Here is a 22,484-nt window from a genome sequence, read left to right as displayed (position 1 = left end):
TATCGTATAGTTATGTCATCCACAACGATTTGAGACCTTCGTTGGAGATGAGTGAGAATATAAGTATGATTCATAATCCTCCTGGTCAGCAGATGGCTCTGTGTATAATTTTTTCCGGACTAACTTACTAGTACAAGGTATATAAGTCGAGACCAGACTTTGTTGTCATATGCTCGTCAGTAGAAACCGACCAACAATGTTTACGTTCCTACTTATTTTCTGACAGTGCTATATTTGAATTTCCTGTTTTATGTACTGAAAGATGATAAGAGAAATATATCAAAGTTACTCTGATATTTCTTATTTCTATATTTTAGTGCCGATGTCTTATGGTATAACTTAGGTCTAATATATATGCCCTTTTCGCTTACTCCGCCTTATAAACAAACACAGAGTAAGGCTCTTTGCATCAGTGGCGGATTTTAGGTGACCAGCGAGAGCCGAAAGTTTCTAGAAGCCTAATACAATTCATCACTGACTTCCTGTCCGCTCGTACCGCATTAAACCATAAGGGCCCTATTCATAGACATTCTTAGCGCGGGCTTTCGGTGGATGATCAGCGAACTAACGTTTTTCGTATTCATAAACCAGTGTTAGCGATATGATATGATATGAATCCTGTTTAGCACGCTCGTAGCGCGGGCTAGCGAAATGTCTATGAATAGCACCCTAATTGTCTCAAGCGGAGATGAGTGGGGAATTAAGGGGTGATCTGCAGTTACTTAATCCAGTTAATAACGCCCAGGCCTGGTTTATCTCTTGGTTGTGAATTGTATCGAAGTAAACTAAACTTAATTAAAATAAAATAAATTATCTTATATCATATCTAATACACATAATTTAATTATAGTCTACATAATGGTTTTTTTATTTGATTTAATGAAGTTCAAGTGATGGTTTTAGAATTATCTTGCTTTGAAATCTTCTGTCGTGTCGGTCAGTACCGGATACTGTGTAGTCGGGCAGTACCGGACATACTGTATTTTGGGTGTTTATATATATTTTCGTAATTCAGTTTAATATTTTGTAATTTATAGAACGTAAATGAAATCAGAAGTTAATGTTAACCCATCGAAAGGAAGATAGAATCCGAATCCTATGAAGGAAGCCGTTGATAAAGTGTTATCAGGTGACCTCTCATTCAGGCAAGCTGCAGGCCTCCATCAGGTTCCCAGCAGTAGCTACATTGAACGATCGTGTGAGCAAGATAAGAAATTATATTCACACCTTCACTTGGCCATTTTAAAGATATTCTGATAAGCCCAGTCCCTATAAAAATATTTGTAAGACAAGAAAGAAGACTAATTTAGAAGGAAGTTTAGTAAATTCTGCGAGGAAAAGCCTTTCTGTCTGGAAGAACTGCTAAAAAAGAACCTCAAAGAAGGAGAAAGAAACCCATATTTCTGAAGATATTGAAATTGCTTGCATTTTGTGTGGAAAAACACATAATGAAGACTGGATCCAATGTTCGTCGTGTAAAATGTGGACTCAACGAAGCTTGTGTCAGTGTTCCGGAGACATCAAACAACTATGAATGCGATTATTGTAGCATTAAAAATGTGTCCGGTAAGGTACTCCATTTCTAAATATATGCAAATTTTTGTGTTCGCTTTATTTCTTTACAGCATTTTTGAGATTCATTTTTCATTCATTCATTCATTCATTCATTCCATTCATTTATTTTATTCCATAGATCTTACATGAGCAATGAAGCTTTAAGATGTGGAACAAGTCAACATTTTGCAATATTACAATTACAATTTTTACAAATTTTTATAGTTTTACAATTTAGTAATTTTCTACAATTTTTACAATTTTGTTCAATTTTTTACATCTTTTTTTTTTTTTTTTTTTTTTTTTGCGAGATGTAGTGAGATGAGATGAGGTCCGAGGATTCGCCAAAATATTACCCGGCATTTGCCTTTTGGTGGGGGAAACCTCGGAAAAACCCAACCAGGTAATCAAATCAAAGGGGTTGATGCCAAGGACTCGCCATAGACCATCCGGCTTCAGTCCCACGGCTGGGGAAAACCTCGGAAGAAACCAAAGACCAAAGGGGGATCCAACCCAAGCCCGAACGCAGCTCCGGATCAGCAGCCCAACGAGTCTGCCGACTGAGCTACATCGATGGCTCTACTAAAAGTATACAATACATAGCCAATCAGATTATTAAATTTACAAACGCAAACGATCATTCATAAGTTGAGCTATATGTATAATACAAAACAAGTTAATTAAATTTAAGGCATAAACAATTCAACCAGTTGTGATATACAGAAATTGATAATACATATCATGCAAACTACTTCAAATTACAAACACAAACAATTTATCAGTAGAGCTATATAGATTACTATTCAATTTAAAGCATATACAATTCATCGGCCAAATCTATACAAATATATACAATACAAAGTAGCATACTTTCATTAAGCTATACAAATTTGTGCAATTAATATCAAATAGATTAATTCAATTTATAATCATAAACAATTCATCAGTTGAGCTATACATATTACCATTCAATTTACAGTAGGTCTATATACAATTCATCAGTAGAGCTACACAGACTAGTAATCATTTTAAGAACATATACAATTCATCAGCCAAACTATACAAATATATACAATCAAATTAGTTCAATTTACAAACTTATTTTCGTTAAGCTATACAATTCATATGAAGTAGATTAATTCAATTTATAAGCTTAAACAATTCATCAGTTGACCTATAGAGTATACTATTCAATTTACAGTACATACAATTCATCAGTTATGCTAAACAAAAAAATACAATACATAGTAAACAGATTAAGTCAATATAAAAACATATTTTAGTTGAGCTATATAAAATTGTATATGTCATTTAAGTGTTTATACGAGTATTACAAATAGTAGTTAGTTGATGTGTTAAATTCATGTTAAAAAGAAAAATAAAGTTAATATAATAATTGTTTTTTTTAATTATAATAAAAAAATCTTAAGTGTTCGATACTGAACCAACTCCCTCTATTCAATAGCATCATCAGTCAACTGGTCAAATGGGCGGCTAAAGATCGATTATTATAGGACCATCTGGAGATAAGTACTCCCTAGGCTATATCAAATGCATTTCTCACCCGAGATCTCCGCAATAGAGTTAATTTGTGCCACTTGCATGTGCAGACCGGTCTGTGCTAATTGTATTTGTGTAAATGGTACAGTGTATATAATCGTCACTTGATGCTGCATGCTCCTTGAGAGAGAACTTGGGAATCACAGACACCACCTCGCATTTATCGCTATTCTGCTATTATATAGACTACGAGTAGAACGGTAAACAAACCAAATGTACTTGACTAGAACAGAATTTAATTCTGGTAATATGTGCTTCGTATTCTTCTTCTTTTATTCAGAGGTCGGGTACTTATTTACCTGTTCAGAAGTACTACCAACCAGTCACATCACGTGCTCTTGCCATCTCTTTCTATGTGTTCCTATCAATCGTTTTGCATTGGAGTATAACGTAAAGCCCTTTCAGTGAAACGCTCATCTATCATTCTACCTACGTACTTCTTACACTTGAGCGATTGTTCTGTTTATCTTATACTGTATTAATTACTCCAAGTCGTACACGAATGTAGTCATTTCTTAGGCAGTCTCTTCTTGTCACACCTAGTAACGGTCGGAGGAATCTCATTTGAGCTGCTCTTACCCACTTCTCTTCTCTTTTACCAAGAGAGCCCACATTCACTTCCATGCAGAAGAACCGGCTTAGCTGTAATGTTGCAAAATGTCCTAGCTTCTCGACTCATTTGCCTTTAAGAATATCGTTTTAAAATGCCATTCATTATATTATATTTTCTTCTTCATTATTATTATTATCTCATATTTTTGTACATTGTACGTGTCGCACTTGTTTTGACTTACTGTTCACATGTTATTATGCTTTTTTTTCTTTCTGTGTTAAATATTATGTCTTATTTTTACTGACTTATTGTTTACATTGTATTATGATTATCTCCTTTAATTTTTTGTGTGTAATATATTTTGTAAATTTGTAGTGTTTTTTATATCGCAGTTTTACTCCTGCTTGATTGTTAGAAAAGGCCGTATGGCCTTTACTCTGGCAAATTATTATTATTTTGGTTTTCAAAATATCAGTTTAAAAATGTTATTTATTATATTCTATTTCACTTCCTAAAATTTCGTTTTCAATAACATTTATTATATTTTGTTTTTATATCACATTATTTTCGATTTTAAAATGTAATTTATGATATTATATTTCGCCGTTATGTTATATTTTGGTTTTTAGAATGTCATTTGTAATGTCACTTATTATATTATATTTTACTTTTTAGAACTCCATTTTAAAATGTCATTTAGCTATTATAAAATATTTTACTGTTACATTATTTTACTTTTTATAATGACATTGTAGAATATCATTTATTATTCGTATATTATACTTTGCTATGGACTCTGGAGTTCCTCTCCTCTAAAATGTATTATAGAATTACCTAAATATTTAAAATTCCTAACCTGGTCTATAATTTGGTTTCTTATAACATTTTTATTCTTCTTGTATTGTCTTCTTGAAAATGTTATTGCTTTCGTTTAAATGGTAAAATATTCATATTAATTCAGCCGAGTCATTTAAAATTCTAGAGAATCTTTTCAAATCACCTTCATGTTTTATATTGAAATCTGATTGTCAGCATATGAAAGTGTGCCAAATCGTTTTTTTTTTTTTCAATTCCTATGGGATATGCTGATTTCTCAAGTTTAATGGTGTACTGTACTGTACTGTACAGGTTAAAGATTAGTGCAGAAATATAATACGGTTTTGTCTTAATCCCATACTTACTGTAATTGAAGAGTCCACTGCAAGAATGATGGATGTCATTTGGAATACATTTTGCAGGAGAAGCAATTGAAAGTTTGAAATGCTTAGTGCTCAAAGCTTAACTGTGATTTTCCGATCATTACTGGACAATGACTATCAGTGTTAATGCCATATAATTCTATATGTACATTCTATATGTCTTAAGCTATGCATTGACAGTTTTGGTTCATTTTCGACAAGAAAGTGACATCCATCATTCTTGCAGTGGACTCTTCAATTGGTAATAAGTGCTTAAAATAAAACACTTCTGAAGTACTAATCTTTAATCTCCAGTTAGAAATATAAATCTAGCTTATTTTAGACGGAAATCGAGGGATTTTAAATTACATAGTATAACGGAATTGACCTAAATCCATTTGACAGCATTCTTTTTTGTCATCCTTTAAACGTGATTAAAACTTCTCTAAAAATACCATATTTTAAAATTAAATTTACAATTGAATCTGTTTTTGTGAAAACCAAATAAGTCAAAATTTCAAGGTTTGCAGTAGAAAGAAAAAAAACAGTTTACTTCAATTAATACTAAGTGCATGAAAGTGATTATGCTTACACATACTTTAAAACATTCTTACTTCAGTTACCACTGCATATAAATTGGATTTTAACTCTAGATTTTGATTTTAAAAGTATTTTCGAAAATTTGCTTATTCTGTTTTAACAAATAAAAATCGGAAAACTACATACATTCGTTTAAAGTATGTATTTTACTGACGTTTTTAATAGTTTCTTTCAAAATTATACTCAATACATAGTTTTCTAATAATCTGCAGAATCTAGAACATTTATATTGTCACTTAAACAAAACTAATATATTGAATTAATACAAGGAAAAATGAATATGTATTAGATTAAAAATAACAGAATAGTAATATTATTAAATTCAATATACATTTTATGTATGTTGAAGTAGTTTAAATTTAATACACTTCTCTGAAAATTATTACATACAATAATACTATAGACAAACTTACTGAAATCACATAAAAAATTCCTTGTAACAAGTCAAACAAAAATTTACTATTCTCTCTCTTCAGTGGCAGGCCGTAAGATTATTTCATCATAGAAGTCTTGGGATTCTGAGGACACATAGCCTATTTCACTACTTTTTTCACATCTTCCGCCTTTTTATTTCCAATAGGTACTTTGCCTGTTGGAAATGCATGTTCTAATGTAGCCTACTAAATATATGTATGTTATCACTCCCTGATGTTTTTCTCAGGTGAAATTAATGTTCTGTAATACAACCAATGAAAGGAAGCACAACCAATTTCAGCTCAGTAATGAACAGAAATCTAATAGCCTATTCATAATTGCACTTGGCGGAATGACAATAAGTTTACCAACATTGAAAGATAGAATGCATTCGCCCGGTCCGTTTTGTGTTAAAACGAAAAAGTCAAGGACTTATTCTCTTTTAACAGAAATTAAGATATAAGAAGAGATCAGACACAACATAACGGATACCATGACGTTTTCGGTGTTAATGTCGATCGATAGGCCTTGACTTTAAGTACCGTACATGATACGGTAAAAAAACGAAAATCGCCGAAAACTGACTTATTCGGTTTTAACATAAACCGATTCAATTTACAAATACGATGTTCTTAATGTTATTCTCCATAGCGACCTACGCACGGATTCCAGTGGTTCTGCTATTCCTGGTTAATGTGTTACTTATGCGAAGTATCATTGTATCGAAATATGGATACTTTATTAGATAACCTGTGTGATAGGTATTCACACCGAAATGCCAATCCTTTCCTTCCGATATAGCTGCTCTTGTGAAATCGATCAGGAATCTGCAGGCGTAACAACACCATGAACTCGTAACCTTTTGTTTTAATGCGAAATATTCTTGTTATTATTAACATTATCTGCGCCTTTATTTGATTGAAGTGACGTAAAACAAATTAGAGAAAAAATAGGCTCCGATCTTATTGTGTAATTTTTTATATTCCTCTCTATTCTTGCATGTCCAATTAATTACAGGACGACGAGGGAGACACGTGGCCGCGCGAAGCTCGACACGTGGCCTTACGTTGGTTGTGGGACTCCATCAAGCTGCAGGAGTTGCAAGAGCCGCGCAGCTACGCCGTCAGGAAAGCCTGAAGCAACTACCTAGTGAGTGTTTGAACTCTGTAATTCAGTATCTCAGTAAAGGTTAATTGAACAATTTTACTTTGATTAGCTGATAAAACATTAATTTGAGAAATACATGATGAAATTTAGATCTTGTTTGTAATTTCTCCTTAAAATCATTCAATACCAAAAATTCATCTCTTACATGAGAAGTTTCCAAGCCATTAGGTCGAAATTCTCCGTCATATTAAAGTCGTAGTCTACTCGAATGCACTTTATAAAGAAAAAATTGAATTAAAAAAAAAGTCAATGAGAATAGTAAGACATAAAAAACAGTCCACTTTTGTGGAGTAAGCTTAGTATGTCTGGCCGTGATATAGGAATTATAATTCACGAAAATGTTTATAATACAGAACGTGAAATAACAAATTCATTCATAAAATTAATGAACGAACTGGCCCGGATTCAAATTCTGGTTGGACAAATTATTTGGTAGAGTTTTTTTTTTTTTTTTTTCTGAGGTTTTCTCCCTCAACCACTTGAAGTAGAATTGCTGGGTAACTTCCAGCGTTGGACCTCAGACTCATTTCGCCTGCATAGACCTGCATAGGGGCATGCACAGTGGACTAGAGATCTAGTTGGCATGTAGCTGCCTCGGACAGCTGGCAGGTCGCGGTATTTGCGATGCTGCGATCTTCAGGTCAATAGAGGATGCAGGAGATCGTAGTATGCGATTTGTGAACAGGTTCTATCTATCTGAGGAGACTGCGGAGTGTCAGCAGGGAGACTCGTCAGACCTGGACGCTGTAGCTGAATCGGTAAGATGGCATCAAGCAGTGAATCACGTACTCACAGAAATGCGGCTTTAAGAGTTTCAACAATCATCCCACGACAAGGAGATCGGCACAATAAACCTCAGACTACTGTTTAAGCCTTCGGGCTCTCTTTATAAAAAGAAAAAAAAATCAAAAACAGATCCCAAATATAATATAAAACTTCCATTTTATTAGTTTTCTTGCCAGGCTTTTGTGAACACATGTGCTTGACGCTTCTTCCCATGACCCATTCATTTTTTCTTAAATAAGTTTGTGCATTAAATACAAATTCTATCTTCGAACTTCTTCATCACGCTGAATTCGTATTCGAAGAGAGGGTTGCGATTTCTAACAAGTGTTCAACGATGTTAGAACACAAAGTTCATAGTAGACACTGGTCAAGTGAAATTGTGACGTATTCATAAGTGGTATCATTCTGCCCCTACCATGGCTTGAGAGGTGACGCGACTGATTTTTCTAAGCTAAAGATTATTAAGATTTGTCAAGTACTACGTATGTAACTTAAAATTTCAGTTATATTTCTATTTATTGTGTCTTACGGTGTATATTGGCAGCTAAATTATAGATCACATTCCTTATACTATACATTACTTATCCGTGTATAATCGCTCTCAAAGGGTTTCGACTCAAGTGCACTTTGCTAGTGGATTCAAATGCAGATCCACAGGGACAGTATTACGTTTACTTTTAAAACGACGTTTCTTATATAAAGGATGGAAAAGGCAAAATTAGCGAAATTGGCACGAAACTTGTCAGATACATTTTTATTGCGTGGTTAAGTGTTTTGCTAAGGTGGAAGTATTTACAATTTACGATGTATGTAATAAATAGTAACTCATAATAATCATTGTGTAGAGGCATTTACGAAATATGTATAATTCTCCATAATCCGCATTACGAGTATTAATCATTCTGTGAAACTCGTTATACGCGCTTATTCTAGGGGCTCATATCCGCAATAGTTATGCATTTAAATGGGAAATATAAACTGTTGTTTATAAATATTACAGTATTCGTCGTATTACGCAGTTGAACAGCAATTTAGGTAGCCAGACAAAACCATTTTAATCACTATTAGTCAATACCATCATCATAATCGTCATTGTAATCAATATCGTCAACCAATGGTATTGTAACATCATCCTCGCTCTGGAGGTTCTTCTATTTTTCCCTTGCTTCTTCTTTCTTCTCCTTCTTCCTCATCTCCTGTCTCTTTCTCGTATGTGAGTTCGTGTAGGATTTGTCGAATTTATAAGGATAGAATATTTTTATTCTTGAAAAGAGAATGAATATTATGTACTTGAGTTGAAGGGTCAAGTATGACTGAATGTATACACTTTGAACATCTCGCATTGTATAATATCATGAACATTTTCTTACAAGATTTTCAGGAGTTTTCTTATGTTTGTTTCTTGTTTCTTGAATTTCTTCAGCAACCACTCCAGTTGACAATAATATATTATATTCATAGAATATGCTTGAGTTGAAAGGATCGGGTATGACAATGTATACACTTTGAACACCTTGTATTGTGTAATATCATGAACATTTTTTACAAGATTTTCGGGAGTTTTCTTATGTTCGTTTCTTACTTCTTGAACTTCTTTAGCAACCACTCCAGTTGACAACAATATATTATATTCGTAGACAATTTAATTTAGAGTTAAATCCACACAATTCAAATGGGCTGACAAGACGCCAGAAACCCGTTATTCGTTACTGTAGGTACGTTAACAGAAAGCCACAATTTAAGTCACACAGAATTGTGTGCACTCAAAGTTGGGTTCTGGCGTCTTGTTAACCCAATTGAGTTGTGTGGATATAAAGGGAAGAATAGTGACGGTGTCGTATGTGGTTCCTGAGGTAGCTCAGTCGGTAGAGCATTCGAGCGCTAAGCAAAGGGTCTCGGGATCGATACCCGGCCCCGGAACAATTTTTCCCTTAAAATTATATTTCAAAATATGTGTGAAATGATAAAAAAGACGCTATGCAAAAAAAAAATGAACAGAGACAATTCTAAAATTCTATACAAAGTTGTGACTGTACCTGCATTACTTTGTGGCTCAGAATGTTGGACATTAACTAAACAACAAAAAGGAAGAATAGAGGTGGCAGAAATGCGTTTCCTTCGCGGGATTGCAGGGTATAAGAGGACAGACCGTGTAGAAATAGTGACATTAGGGAAGAATTAAACGTTTTTAAAATCTTGGATAAAATTTAAGATTATCAATTACGATGGTTCCATCATATTGAAAGAATGGAACAAAACATACCCACGCAGATTTTATAAATACAAAACAACAGGAAAAAAATGCAAGGAAGACCACCAATGAGATGGACAGACCAGTTCATAGATCCATAAAATTTCTTTTGAAGGCGGAACGGTCTATTGAGACAGTCGTTGTTGCTGTTGCTGTTGTTGTTGCTGCTGCTGCTGTTGTTCTTGTTTAAATAAAAGGCACAAAACGTTAATTTCTTTCGAATATAAATTGTAATACAGTACTTTACGCTACAATTCCTTGAAAATCTTTGTTACGTATGTGTATTTGCTTCTCGTAAGATTTCTTTTCTTAGATGTAATACTACTCCCCTTTTAAAGCAGTATGATATCAAGAGCTGGGCATCACTGTGAAGCCACAGTTCGGCAAACATTCGACAAGAGGTTGGAAAAAAAAAAGATTTTCACAGATGTCGAAGTTCCCTAAAAGAACATATGTTCGGAGCATTCTGTTCCGAAGTAATATTTATTCTGAACAGACACAAAAGCGATCGCTTATATCTGACTGTATTCCGAAAACAATTCCTTGCGGCTTTTGTATGGAATAATAAAATTCAATTTTGCTCAGAGTATTTTCTGTATCTTCGGTTGTATTTACAATAATTGTAGAATGGGAGTCTTTTCCAAGCGAAATATTTAATATTAGTCATTTGTCTTCAATTTTATTTCGAATTTAAGTAATCGTCGGATCGACAGTTCTCTTATGTTTTCTAAAACTTGAAGTCGACAATTTGTGTTAAATATAAACTGTAACTATTTCCTTTCTTTAAACAAGACTTGTAATAATGCGAAATCACTTGTTTCCTTCCCTTCTGTTCAGTTTCATCTCAGAATCTTGTTGCATCATATGGTGTACTGGGGACTTCTTCCCAGACAACAGGTCCAGCTGACACTTCGTTTGTGAAACAGTTGTGTGGGAATTGTTGTATGGCATTTCATGTGAGCCGAAACAGGTGAAATAACTCCGGAAAAAGAGCAACTTGTCCCACATGTACATACTGAAAAGGAAAATCCATTCAAGACCTAAAATGTACCACAGGAATGAATAATGGATGAATATTGTAATATATTTTCAGCCAATGACAATCGAAGTTCATTTCCACCAACCACTTATCGCTCTCGAATGTCCTATGGCTGGGAAGTGAAGTAAAAAATTAGTGGCAGTGGCCGAGGTGAGCCGTGTAGTCTCGATTGTAGGATAACAAAATCCCTCGTACTGGTCCTTGATCATCTGAGAGGATATAATATATACTTAACAATTTTATAACGTACTGTTAATTTGCATAGGTCCTCTGATTTTGATTCTGGCCGATATGTACATCTATTATCAGGCAGCATATCTCACTTGACGATATGTGTCAAAGGAAGAACAATTATTGTTTGTATGCATCTGAAGCATGGACGAGTCCACACCTGTGGAGTAACGGTTAGTGCGTAGGGCCGCGAAACCAGGTGGCCCGGGTTCGATTCCCGGTCGGCGTATGTTACCTGGTTGAGGTTTTTTCCGGGGTTTTCCCTCAACCCAATATGAGCAAATGCTGGGTAACTTTCGGTGTTGGACCCCGGACTCATTTCACCGGCATTATCATCTTCATCTCATTCAGACGCTAAATAACCTAAGCTGTTGTTAAAGCGTCGTAAAATAACCCAATAAAAAAAATAATAAAGGCATGGATGAATATATAATAGGATGCGAAAGTTACTGAGTTTCCCGTAACACATGCTAGAGGCGCTAATGTAGAAACTGGTCTTGTGCCATCTGTTGGACGGTGGAGAACTTATTACATTTAGCAGCGCACGAAGTAGCGAAAACAAAAACTAATTCCTCCATGCATTTAGCAGCGCACCTGGTGACGAAAATGTTAAACTATGCAGAAAATATTCCTTCCCTCCCACCCTTATCGATATTCTCAACTTACTTGCTTACTGGCTTTAAGGAACCCGGGGGTTCATTGCCGCCATCACATAAGCCCGCCATTGGTCCCTATCCTGAGCAAGATTAATCCAGTCTATCATCATATCCCACCTCCCTCAAATCCATTTTAATATTATCCTCCCATCTACGTCTCGGCCTCCCTAAAGGTCTTTTCCCCTCCGGCCTCCCAACTAACACTCTATATGCATTTCTGGATTCGCCCATACGCGCTACATGCCCTGCCCATCTCAAACGTCTGGATTTAATGTTCCTAATTATGTCAAGTGAACAATACAATGCGTGCAGTTCTGTGTTGTGTAACTTTCTCCATTCTCCTGTAACTTCATCCCGCTTAGCCCCAAATATTTTCCTAAGCACCTTATTCTCAAACACCCTTAACCTGCGTTCCTCTCTCAAAATGAAGTCCAAGTTTCACAATCATAAAGAACAACCGGTAATATAACTGTTTTGTAAATTCTAACTTTCAGATTTTTTGACAGCAGACTGGATGATAAAACCTTCTCAACCGAATGATAACAGGCATTTCCCATATTTATTCTGTGTTTAATTTCCTCCCGAGTATCATTTATATTTGTTACTGTTGCTCCCAGATATTTGAATTTTTCCACCTCTTCAAAAGATAAATTTCCAATTTTTATATTTCCATTTCCAAATCTATCTCTCTACTTGCTTCAAGTAAAATTCCCGTGTTTTTCCTAATCGTTTGTGGATTTTCGCCTAACATATTCACGTCATCCGCATAGACAAGCAGCTGATGTAACCCGGATATTCTCAACTAACTCAATTTAAAATACAACATTTACATTTTTATTTCTCACACCTTATTCCATTGAAAATCCTTACCGGAGCCAACAGGAAGATAAAAGAGACGATCTATTTTACACTTTCCAATTAAAATATAACCAGACAGAGGCGGAAAATAAAACAAAAGGTTAGATAATTGGGATTGTATTCTTTGGGTATTTAGTGTACAGAGCAATGGAAAAGTCTGCTAAAACTACTTAGATAGTTCAATTTACTGTATTACTATTACTTTACAATACATTAAACAAGACTATTTTTACAATGTCCATAAACATCACTGTTTAACATATACTGCTTATACACACACTTAGTATCTCTTTATGTCCACTCTTTAGCAAGTTTGTGGCTGCCATGTTTTCTCGAGCATCGTCTGTTCGTCTCGAACGAATAAATAGAGAAGTGTGGGTAATCACCCAACACGTAGTTCTAATGTTCACCACCCACGACGTCGGGCGCTTATCATCTTATTTGAACCTCCTTCCGTCAGATGGAGCTGACCACAGTTTCGCATCCTATTATATTATATTCATCCATGTCTGAAGTCTATTGTAATATGTAGCTAGTCGGCGATGTATGCAATGGAGGGGGAAAGGAACTGGCCACCCTACCGCATTATCTCCTGATTTAGTTGCCTCATAAGTGGTGGCTTCTTGGTATCACTTGTGAGGTTCAGATCTGTCTTCGCACAGTTGACTAAACAACAACAACAACTTGCATAGAGCCGCTCTAGAACATGGTCGTCAGCACTCGCTGAAATGGGTAAAGTGCAAGGAGTGCAACAAAATATGCTTCGTCGTGCAAAAGGGATAGGGAGACAGTATAGCCTACCCGCAGCGGCTACGGGTGCACGCTGTATTGTAAGAGACTTGCAGGTAAGCGACGCTAGCCCGAGAGTGCAGTATGCTGATGATCGCTGTTCTATAATATGGATATATCATTGGTCTTTGCTTGCTCGTCTTCATTTTGATCTGAATATTGCAAACTAGAAAAAAGCGTGATTGAATTACTAGGTTTGTACATGATGTCGCAGACGTTGGCGCCAATTTCAGGGTGGGATATTCTGTTGTCGCTTACCCCATGCAACTGTCCACTTGGGAATTCTGTACATTACAGTAATTTTTTGCGCCGATTATTGTGAATAATGTATTATAGAGTATCATGGTAGGAATATAGTAAGTGTAGCACAAAAAATTGTCCTATCATCTCTTCCCACTACAAATGTCACTACTGTCTCATTATTGGAACACGGAAAGAGCGTAGAAAGCCGATGATCCCGCAGCTCGGCTAATGTATGTTTGAAATATAGCAACACAGTAAAAAAATTTAAATAGTTTTTTTTTTATTTTTTTTTTTTTCAAATTTCGGCGGTAATACATATTTTGAGGTCACATAAAGAAGTGTACTTGTGTATGTGATCTTCGTCATCGTCGTCATTATCATTATAACCATCCTAAAAAAATTGTGTTAGGCTCTCTTGAGCACGTTACATTTCCATTTTGGTCTCTTTATGCCTTCTGAGATTCTTCCAAATTCTGTCTATGGGATTATGAGTGTAGACTTGTTTAATCATTTATCTTTCACTCTTGCGTAATCTAGTATCGCACCCTGCCCCATATGGCGGAAATGTTCTTTGTCTGATATATGGAAAGCATTTAGTTACGAAGAGAAACAATATGAAAAGCCTAAAATTATTAATTGATGGACATAATGATGTATTGAAATTTTGTTGTTTTATTGACAGTAAATAGTAATCAATATATGTTTAGATATACTGCAGAGGTTCTTCCTCGCTGCATTCCATTTAAGTTTACAGAATAAAGTACAAAAAGTATCGATGCTAATAGCGTAGACTCGTTATGAAATCTGGTCTGAAATGACTTATACCAAGATCATCAAAAGATAATAAGCATGTTATGCTACTCTACAAAACATGTTCTGATTTGTTGTCTTGTATGAATGTAACACGTTATCTATTATTTAAAACAGTTTAATTTATCTTACAGTGACAAGCCAATAGACTTCACTTTGCTGACCCCTTCTTATTCTCTGCTGCTGCCTGCAGAATAGATTAATTGCAACCAGTGAGTGCTTGATCGCACGCAGAACCGTCTACATGCTCTTGACCTTGACATCGCTGGCATACATGTAATGTTCGCTCAAGCACAATCCGTGATAACTGACAAGTCCCGAAAGGAATTTCAGGCGAAAGTATGGCAGGAATGCACGCGAGTGATAAAAACATCCGTAAGTGGAATCACAGTTCTTGGAAACAGGAAGTGTTTTAAAAGGACACTCACCAAGTGGGCCTGCGTCAAGTGCGAAAATCGTGGAACAAATTCAACTGTGTTTCCAGCGTAGCCCGAGGCGCCTAATTCGTAGTGTGAATCGTCAATTAAACGTTCCTAAAATCACTGTGCATAACTTTGTTCACAGGAGATTGAAACTTCATGCTTACAATAGGCTATGCAGCTCATTCATCACATCCAACCTCATTTTCCAACAGAATGAAGCACCGTAACCTTATGCCACGATTTTGTGGACTGTGCTCAACGATCGATTCCCAGAGAAATTGAAAGGTAGAGATCTTATTGTTTAGAAACCGTTCAGTCCCTATTTGGTTCTAGTGGATTTCTTTTCGTGCTACGTAAGAGACACCAACTTATATCAAGAAAAATCCTATTCCCTTGCTTAACCTGCACCATAAAATAACAGCAGCCACAGAAAAAATTCCTATACATATATGTTTACACGAGTGTCATCCGAGGTGGAATCCACACCTGTGGAGTAACGGTCAGCGCGTCTGGCTGCGAAACCAGGTGGCCCGGGTTGGATTCCCTGTCGGGGCAAGTTACCTAGTTGAGATTTTTTTCCGGGGTTTTCCCCTCAACCCAATATGAGCAAATGCTGGGTAACTTTCGGTGCTGGACCCCGGACTCATTTCACCGGCATTATCACCTTCATCTCATTCAGACGCTAAATAACCTAAGATGTTGATAAAGCGTCGTAAAATAACCTAATAAAATAAAAAATAAAAATCCGAGGTGGAATTCCGTTTTCGTATCTGTAAGGTTGTAAATGGTACACATATTGAACTGATAATCAAACTTAGTCTATGGTATTTATTTTGTTAATTAGAGATACCTAGTTTTTCTCAAACTACGGATGCGCGCAATACAGATTTTCTGCTATTACACTTTTACTACGTCATACTACTTTTGACCATAAAACGGTACGAAAGGACGTGTTTCATCTAATCATGGCTGTTTATCGCAACAATTTTATCACTTCCATAGCATTTGTTTCTTTGTTTTTCAACATTTCAAACTGCAAATTCATTATGGTACTATAAAACATGCTTTGCGTTCATCATTTGTTTCCTGCATAGATAGTCAACTGAAAATTTCGGCTACGTCCAAACGTTTTGGTGAAGCTAACATTAGTGAAATATAATTTTAGTAAGTCAATTAATACCTATTTTATTGTATTAGAGTACTTTATTATTCTAATCTTTTTATAATTTCTTCTAATCGTGTAATAGTCAATTAAATCTCGAGTTTTTATTTTCTCTAGATAAACTGAACCCTGTACTGAGATTACTGTTGATGAAAGCTCTTCCAGGTGAAAATATCGTAAGTTTAAAGTCGCGAAGTAACCCGAAATTTTGTGTATTAGCACGAATTTATTCCAAATTAGTGTTTTTCAATTGAAATTTGTATTCATTTTAGGAAGTTTTAATATAAAGTTACAAAGGTTCATAATTATGAATTATTCAAACATTATTTCAGTAGAGAATTTTGAATTTATTATTTTAACTATATTTCGAGTGACTTTATTTTTAAATATAAAGCAGACATAGCTTAAATGGTTTTAGGTAACTTATTAGTTTATATTATTCACACAATGGACACGGGAATGGACAATTTTCCCTACATAACATGTAAGTGCTAATTTAAAAATATACTAATTGTTAAAATATACGACGTACTTAAGATTCCATTAATGATGTAGACCTCCAGTCTTTGTAGGAAAGTACAGTAATATATTTTGCACTACAAGAGTCAAAACGTTATGTTTTTTAAATTTAAAGTAACAGAGAATTTATGTTTCTGTGCGAAACACCGAAATTAACCAACATTTATATCATAATTAAATATTTTTATTCGCCGTAAAATAGGGTCCTTATTGATAATATTATGCTATATACTTTTCTGTTTCAAATTTCATAAAAAATATTTCATTGAAAACTCCCGGAGTTCTTTATCGGATGCTCTGTATTCTACTGAGTTTAATATTTGCTCTTTAAAATCAAGAGCTTTACAAGGAATATACTGCTTTAATATGTGTCAGAGGAAGAACAATTGTGTACAGTAATGGCAAAAAAACCGGACCGACCCTTGTAGCTGATTTCAGAGCCTTGTTCACTCCAGAAAACTATAGACTGGTAACTAAGACTTTCGTTCGCATCCTGCCTGGGAAGGAAACTTTTTTTGTTTCTTATTCAGATTTATTCCTAATACTTTTCAATTGCTGGTAAAATTCATGTTCTGGGAATAATAAGTTAATTAAGTAGTAAAATATCGCTGGAATCGAAAAGTATTGGGAATAAATTTGAATAAGGAACAAAAATGTTTCTTTCCCAGGCAGGATTCGAACCACGAAAGTCTTAGTTAGCAGTCTAGCGTGCTCTGGAGTGAACAAGGCTCTGAAATCAGCTACAAGGGTCGGTCCGGTTTTTTTTTTTTTTTTGCCACTACTGTACATATGACGTCTGATTAGTGTAATATGTAGCTAGTCGGCAGTGTATGCAATTGAAGGGAAAAGGAACTAGCCACTCTACACCATTATCTCCTGGCTTAGTTTCTTCATAAGTAGTGCGATGATGATGATGATGATGATGATGATGATGATGTTGATGTTTAGACCTATCTTCGGATAGTTGATTAAACAACAAAACAATACCACTTTACAGTACATATTTCTACTAATTCATGTACAAATGTATGTACCGACAATGATATGTGGAGGGTAGACCATGATCTTGAGTCTTAGTGATGACATTTGTTGCAGGGAAAGGAGATTCTGAATATAAAATTTACTCTTGCTAGTAAACTGTTTTGGGCACTCGACTATCATGTCCACATACCACGTGATCATACATCAAGGACAGGAGATCTCTTGACGCGGAAAAAAACGGGTTTCATTTGATCATGCTTCTTATAACTTAGTTTTTCAGTATTATAGTTTGTTAACTCTTCCTTCTTGTATGATAGAAGGAAACTAAGTATTTAAAGTTACGGACTTGTTCAGTCTTAATATTTGTAATTAATATGGATAGGCTATTATCTGCAGTACTAACATTTCAATACAAGTCGATAAGGAAAGAAAGTACAGTTATGGTAAAGTTAATTTAACTATGACGCCGCAATTTGCAATGTTTGCATATATACAAATGCATTTAAGTCTCTTAGCATCCACTTTACTTACGTTAGACTCTGTGTAGACCGAAATGAGATTATAACCATGAAATTCCCCAAGCCAAATACACAAACTTTGTCATTACTACAACCTCAGACTCATATGTAAACGTAGCAAACTGTCGAGTAGCAGGACAAGGAGCTGATCAGTGTTTAATATTTAGAGTTGCATGCAGCAAAAGTGCGATAAACTATTCAAAGGTCATGTCTGTCAGATTTTATGTCAGTGTATCATTTGAAGTGGTTGTATTTAGTATTGTATCTCCGATAACGCTACGTCGAAACGTTAGTCGTGGGTTCGAATTGCACCTAATTAGAACTTGAATATAGGGTCAAGTAGGGCTAATATGATACAGTAGGAAAAAGTCGGGCTAATTTGATACAGACTTTAAAATGTACCAGAGGCTCAGTTTGAAAATATTTAAAACAGCAATTATAGAAGTACATTTTATGTTCTGTAAGGAGCAATGTTGAATAACGTTTAAACAAATCATTATCAGCCTCAAATGTTTTAAAAGAAAATGCAGTTTTGTTTCTTGAAAAATCTCTGCTGTGATACTCGGTCACTTTTATTATTGCTCTTGAATAAATGAAGATAGAACCATTTTTTAATTTTCCTTTTACTCAGAATAGTGGCACCTTCATTTCTCTCTAAAGAAAAACTGTGAATGTTGATCAGTCTAGCAGTAATTAGTATGGTAATGATATTATTTTTACAACGAATTAAATCGACCAAGTTGATAAATTTTCTAACTTAAAATAATGTATTACTTCTTGAGAGGTATTTCATAATTTCTCAGTTCTTGAGGGATGTTTGATATAACATGTTGGCATGCCACCTACAATAGAGTATAATTTAATAAAATTACATATATGGATTTAATTTTACTTATTTACCTAACAGTTTCAGCTTAATTACTCTTCTTGCTGCTAAAAAAATTTAACACAACTTTGGAAAATACATTCATCACTATATGAAAACGTATTTTAATTTCATTTAGCTGTAGAAACTATTATAATTTTCTCAATCTGTTTCCTTACACACAAAAAATTATTTGGACATACAACAGTGTTCTAGCATTGACAGTAAGTGCTAAAGTTCCAGTAAATGTTATAAATTTTTATGGGAAAAAGAGTTCATTATAAAAGCTACTAAATCTTAGTCAATTTTAATGTGATTTCAACTAAAATTTTACAGGTGATACATTAAGCATCTGTGTGTACCAAAATAGCCTTACTTCATTGCTCTGTATAAACTGTCAGATTTGTAGTACTGAGTTACCTTGCGGGCCTCATTCGGAGCGAAGACATGAGAAATCAGTGGGAAGTTGAGGAGATGACCGCAGACGTCCAACATTATCAACATAAATGGAGAAACCACCTTCTTAGGATGCCTGAAAATCGTTTACCAAAGAGACTTTTGTATTACCATCCACGAGGACGAAGAGATTTAGGCAGATCTCACCGACGTTGGACGGACCAATTCCATTTGTAGTTCACAGACGGGAAACAACCCAAAACTGTGTATTGGCAGAAGAAGAAGAATATCATGTATATCACGATGACCCATACAGAAGAGTATTATGATAGACTGGTTTTGCTTTAATTTGGTCTATTATTACAAATAAAAAATTAGTTTAACTCCAAATCCATATATGTCTAAAGTAGCACATGATTTAATTTTTTCAAAGTTGTATATGCTTTGATAGAAAAGTTACAGCAAAAGATTGATTTCTTGTGATATAATAGCGCTACTTGACTCTACTAAATTAGTGATAAATCAACGCCCTCTGCAGGATTCTTCTTCTTCTTCTTCTTTTTTTTTTTAGTTCTAGAAATATCTTTTTTCGGGAGGCACGTGAGATATTTAAATGTCAGATGCGATCACTGTCACGAACCATGGAGCAACTGTAACGGATCACTGTCATTCACGAAGCAGCAAAAGCGTGTACTAACATCCGTCACTAGACCCATTTTCTTGATTTTGTCTCAGAGAGCTATTATTGCCTTTACAACAAATGCGCGTATTGAATACTGTCTTACTGTGAAATATAGAGAACACCTGACATAACTCGCCGAAGATGGAATTACCATTACTTCCATTCGATTCCTAGCTATGTAGGAATTCATTGAAATGAGCAAGCCGATCGTTTAGCTGAAAAGGGAATCCAAATGCCACAATATACAGCGTAAATACCTTATCTCTAACTTCGGCCAAGTACCGAATTGAATCAGTGGTGAGGAATAGGACGAGAAATTATCATAGACAAGCAGCCAATGGCAAACAGTGGATGCGCCTGACATACTGCTGCATCCCACGTGACCTACCCCCTCTGCAGGGTTTCGATTGCTGACAGGACACAATTATCTTCAAGCCCACTTACATCGCATCGGTGTGGTAGGAAATTACGTATGTTCATTGTGTGGGTAGGAGAGAATGGACACCGGGCGCCTACAAACCTTCTGCAGCTCCCATTGACAAAACACCACCAAAAACACATTAATATATAGGACCGCGAGGCTCAGAAATGCCAAGAGGAGGTGTTGAATGAAAGAAAGAAAAGTTTATGAGTAACTTCTCATTAAAGACTTCTTTAAAATTAAGAAATTATAATTATCCATCGCTTACTACTATAGACCTACTATATGGCTCGGGCAGTTCCCTGATGGCCCCCAAATGTTACCTTCTTACCTTTCCCAGCGAGTCTCGTATACAAGACGTCTTCCATCCTGTACTTTAGCTGTTCCTCGTATGGTAGCTAATCTCGCCATCAAGACAATACACAAATGACATAGAAAAACCTCCAGCTCATTGTATATTTTTGAGAGACCATTGAAATTTATAAGCTATTGTTGCAGCCACTGGTGGCAAAAATCGGAACTACAGTGCATGTTACAATGTCCGACTGGCATTACAATATTATTTTATTAGTTGTATTTTTCATATTACTCCCCAAAAGAAACGCTTAATGATTTATTTGAATGAAATGTTTAACCGCAATGCATGTATCTGGTATGAGTTTTGGTTTAACATATAAATATGAATATGATGGATAAAAGAATTGCCCTAAACTGAAAACCATTGACAACACATTCTCTCTACTACCCGATCTGTTCATAATAACCAGAGCTAGGAACTTCGTAACGATCGCTATCACCCTATGCAGGGTACGATCAACCAGGTGCGACGTCATCAACGCATCAAAACACAGCTACTTATAGAAATGGGAATATTTCCTTGACGAGTTTATTTTCCTTTTCACTGTACATTCCTGTTTCCGGAAAAGAAAGGCCTAATGCAGGGCCGGACATGAGAGCGGCTCAGTCTAGCCGGCCAGAGCTGCTCTCGCTCCGCAAGTCACTTCAATTCCAAGCCAGAGCAGAACGCTCACGCAGTGGCGGACTCGCATTACAGCTACCTTCCCTGCATTAATATTACAAGAGCCACGGTTGTCCTATTCATTCAGTCTGTCAGTACATAATAGTTTATAAGGATATTACATCAATCCATTGTACATTACAGAATTTATAACACTCTTATTAATTTAATGAAATAAACTTTGCTCTATGCACACACACAACTCATTAGGCTTATTTACATAACCCATACGCACATACTGCAACCTCCTCACCACGGTTCTACGAGACAGGCGTATGGCTTCCACTTCCCCTACTTGCTGTGGACAGAGTTCATCTGCCAATGTAATTAAACATCGCTTGATGAATTCACCTTCATTGAATGTTTTCAATTCCTTTGCAATTTCGTGGCAAATTTTGTAGCTAATTCTCATAGCCGATTCACTAAGTACATTATTGTCATCCTGTTAATATATAATATAATATGATATGATATATGATATATGATATGATATGATATGATATGATATGATATGATATGATATGATATGATATGATATATGAGACGATATAAGATATGATATGACCATAAATTAATACAACTCAAAGAAAATGTTTCTCAGGTACAATATATTAGAGTATCTATTCGATATTTATATTGCATTATAAGTTATTATAGTACATTTAGTAATATATAATTTTAAATTATACAAATATTATGATATATCATAGTATAGTATATTACAGTTCATGATATATAATATGATGTATGATATATCATAATACTTGTATAATTTAAAATTATATATTACTAAATGTATAATAACTTATAA

At 35.1% G+C, this 22,484-nt stretch overlaps 1 protein-coding gene across 4 annotated transcripts in view; it reads left to right on the top strand.

Annotated features, from left to right (window-relative positions):
• Nucleotides 1-22,484, top strand: part of DNAlig3 (DNA ligase 3) — a 590,685-nt gene that overhangs the window by 476,997 nt on the left and 91,204 nt on the right. For all 4 annotated transcript variants that reach the window (XM_069834626.1, XM_069834625.1, XM_069834628.1 and 1 more), the window contains exon 23: nucleotides 6,877-7,008. In XM_069834626.1, coding sequence (XP_069690727.1) covers nucleotides 6,877-6,996 — 120 coding nt within the window. In that variant the 3' untranslated portion in view covers nucleotides 6,997-7,008. The remainder of the gene's footprint in view (nucleotides 1-6,876; nucleotides 7,009-22,484) is intronic.

The sequence above is a fragment of the Periplaneta americana genome, chromosome 9 (genome assembly GCF_040183065.1).
Source record: "Periplaneta americana isolate PAMFEO1 chromosome 9, P.americana_PAMFEO1_priV1, whole genome shotgun sequence".
Taxonomy (NCBI): Eukaryota; Metazoa; Arthropoda; class Insecta; order Blattodea; family Blattidae; genus Periplaneta; species Periplaneta americana.
This window is presented reverse-complemented; position numbering and strand designations above follow the sequence as displayed.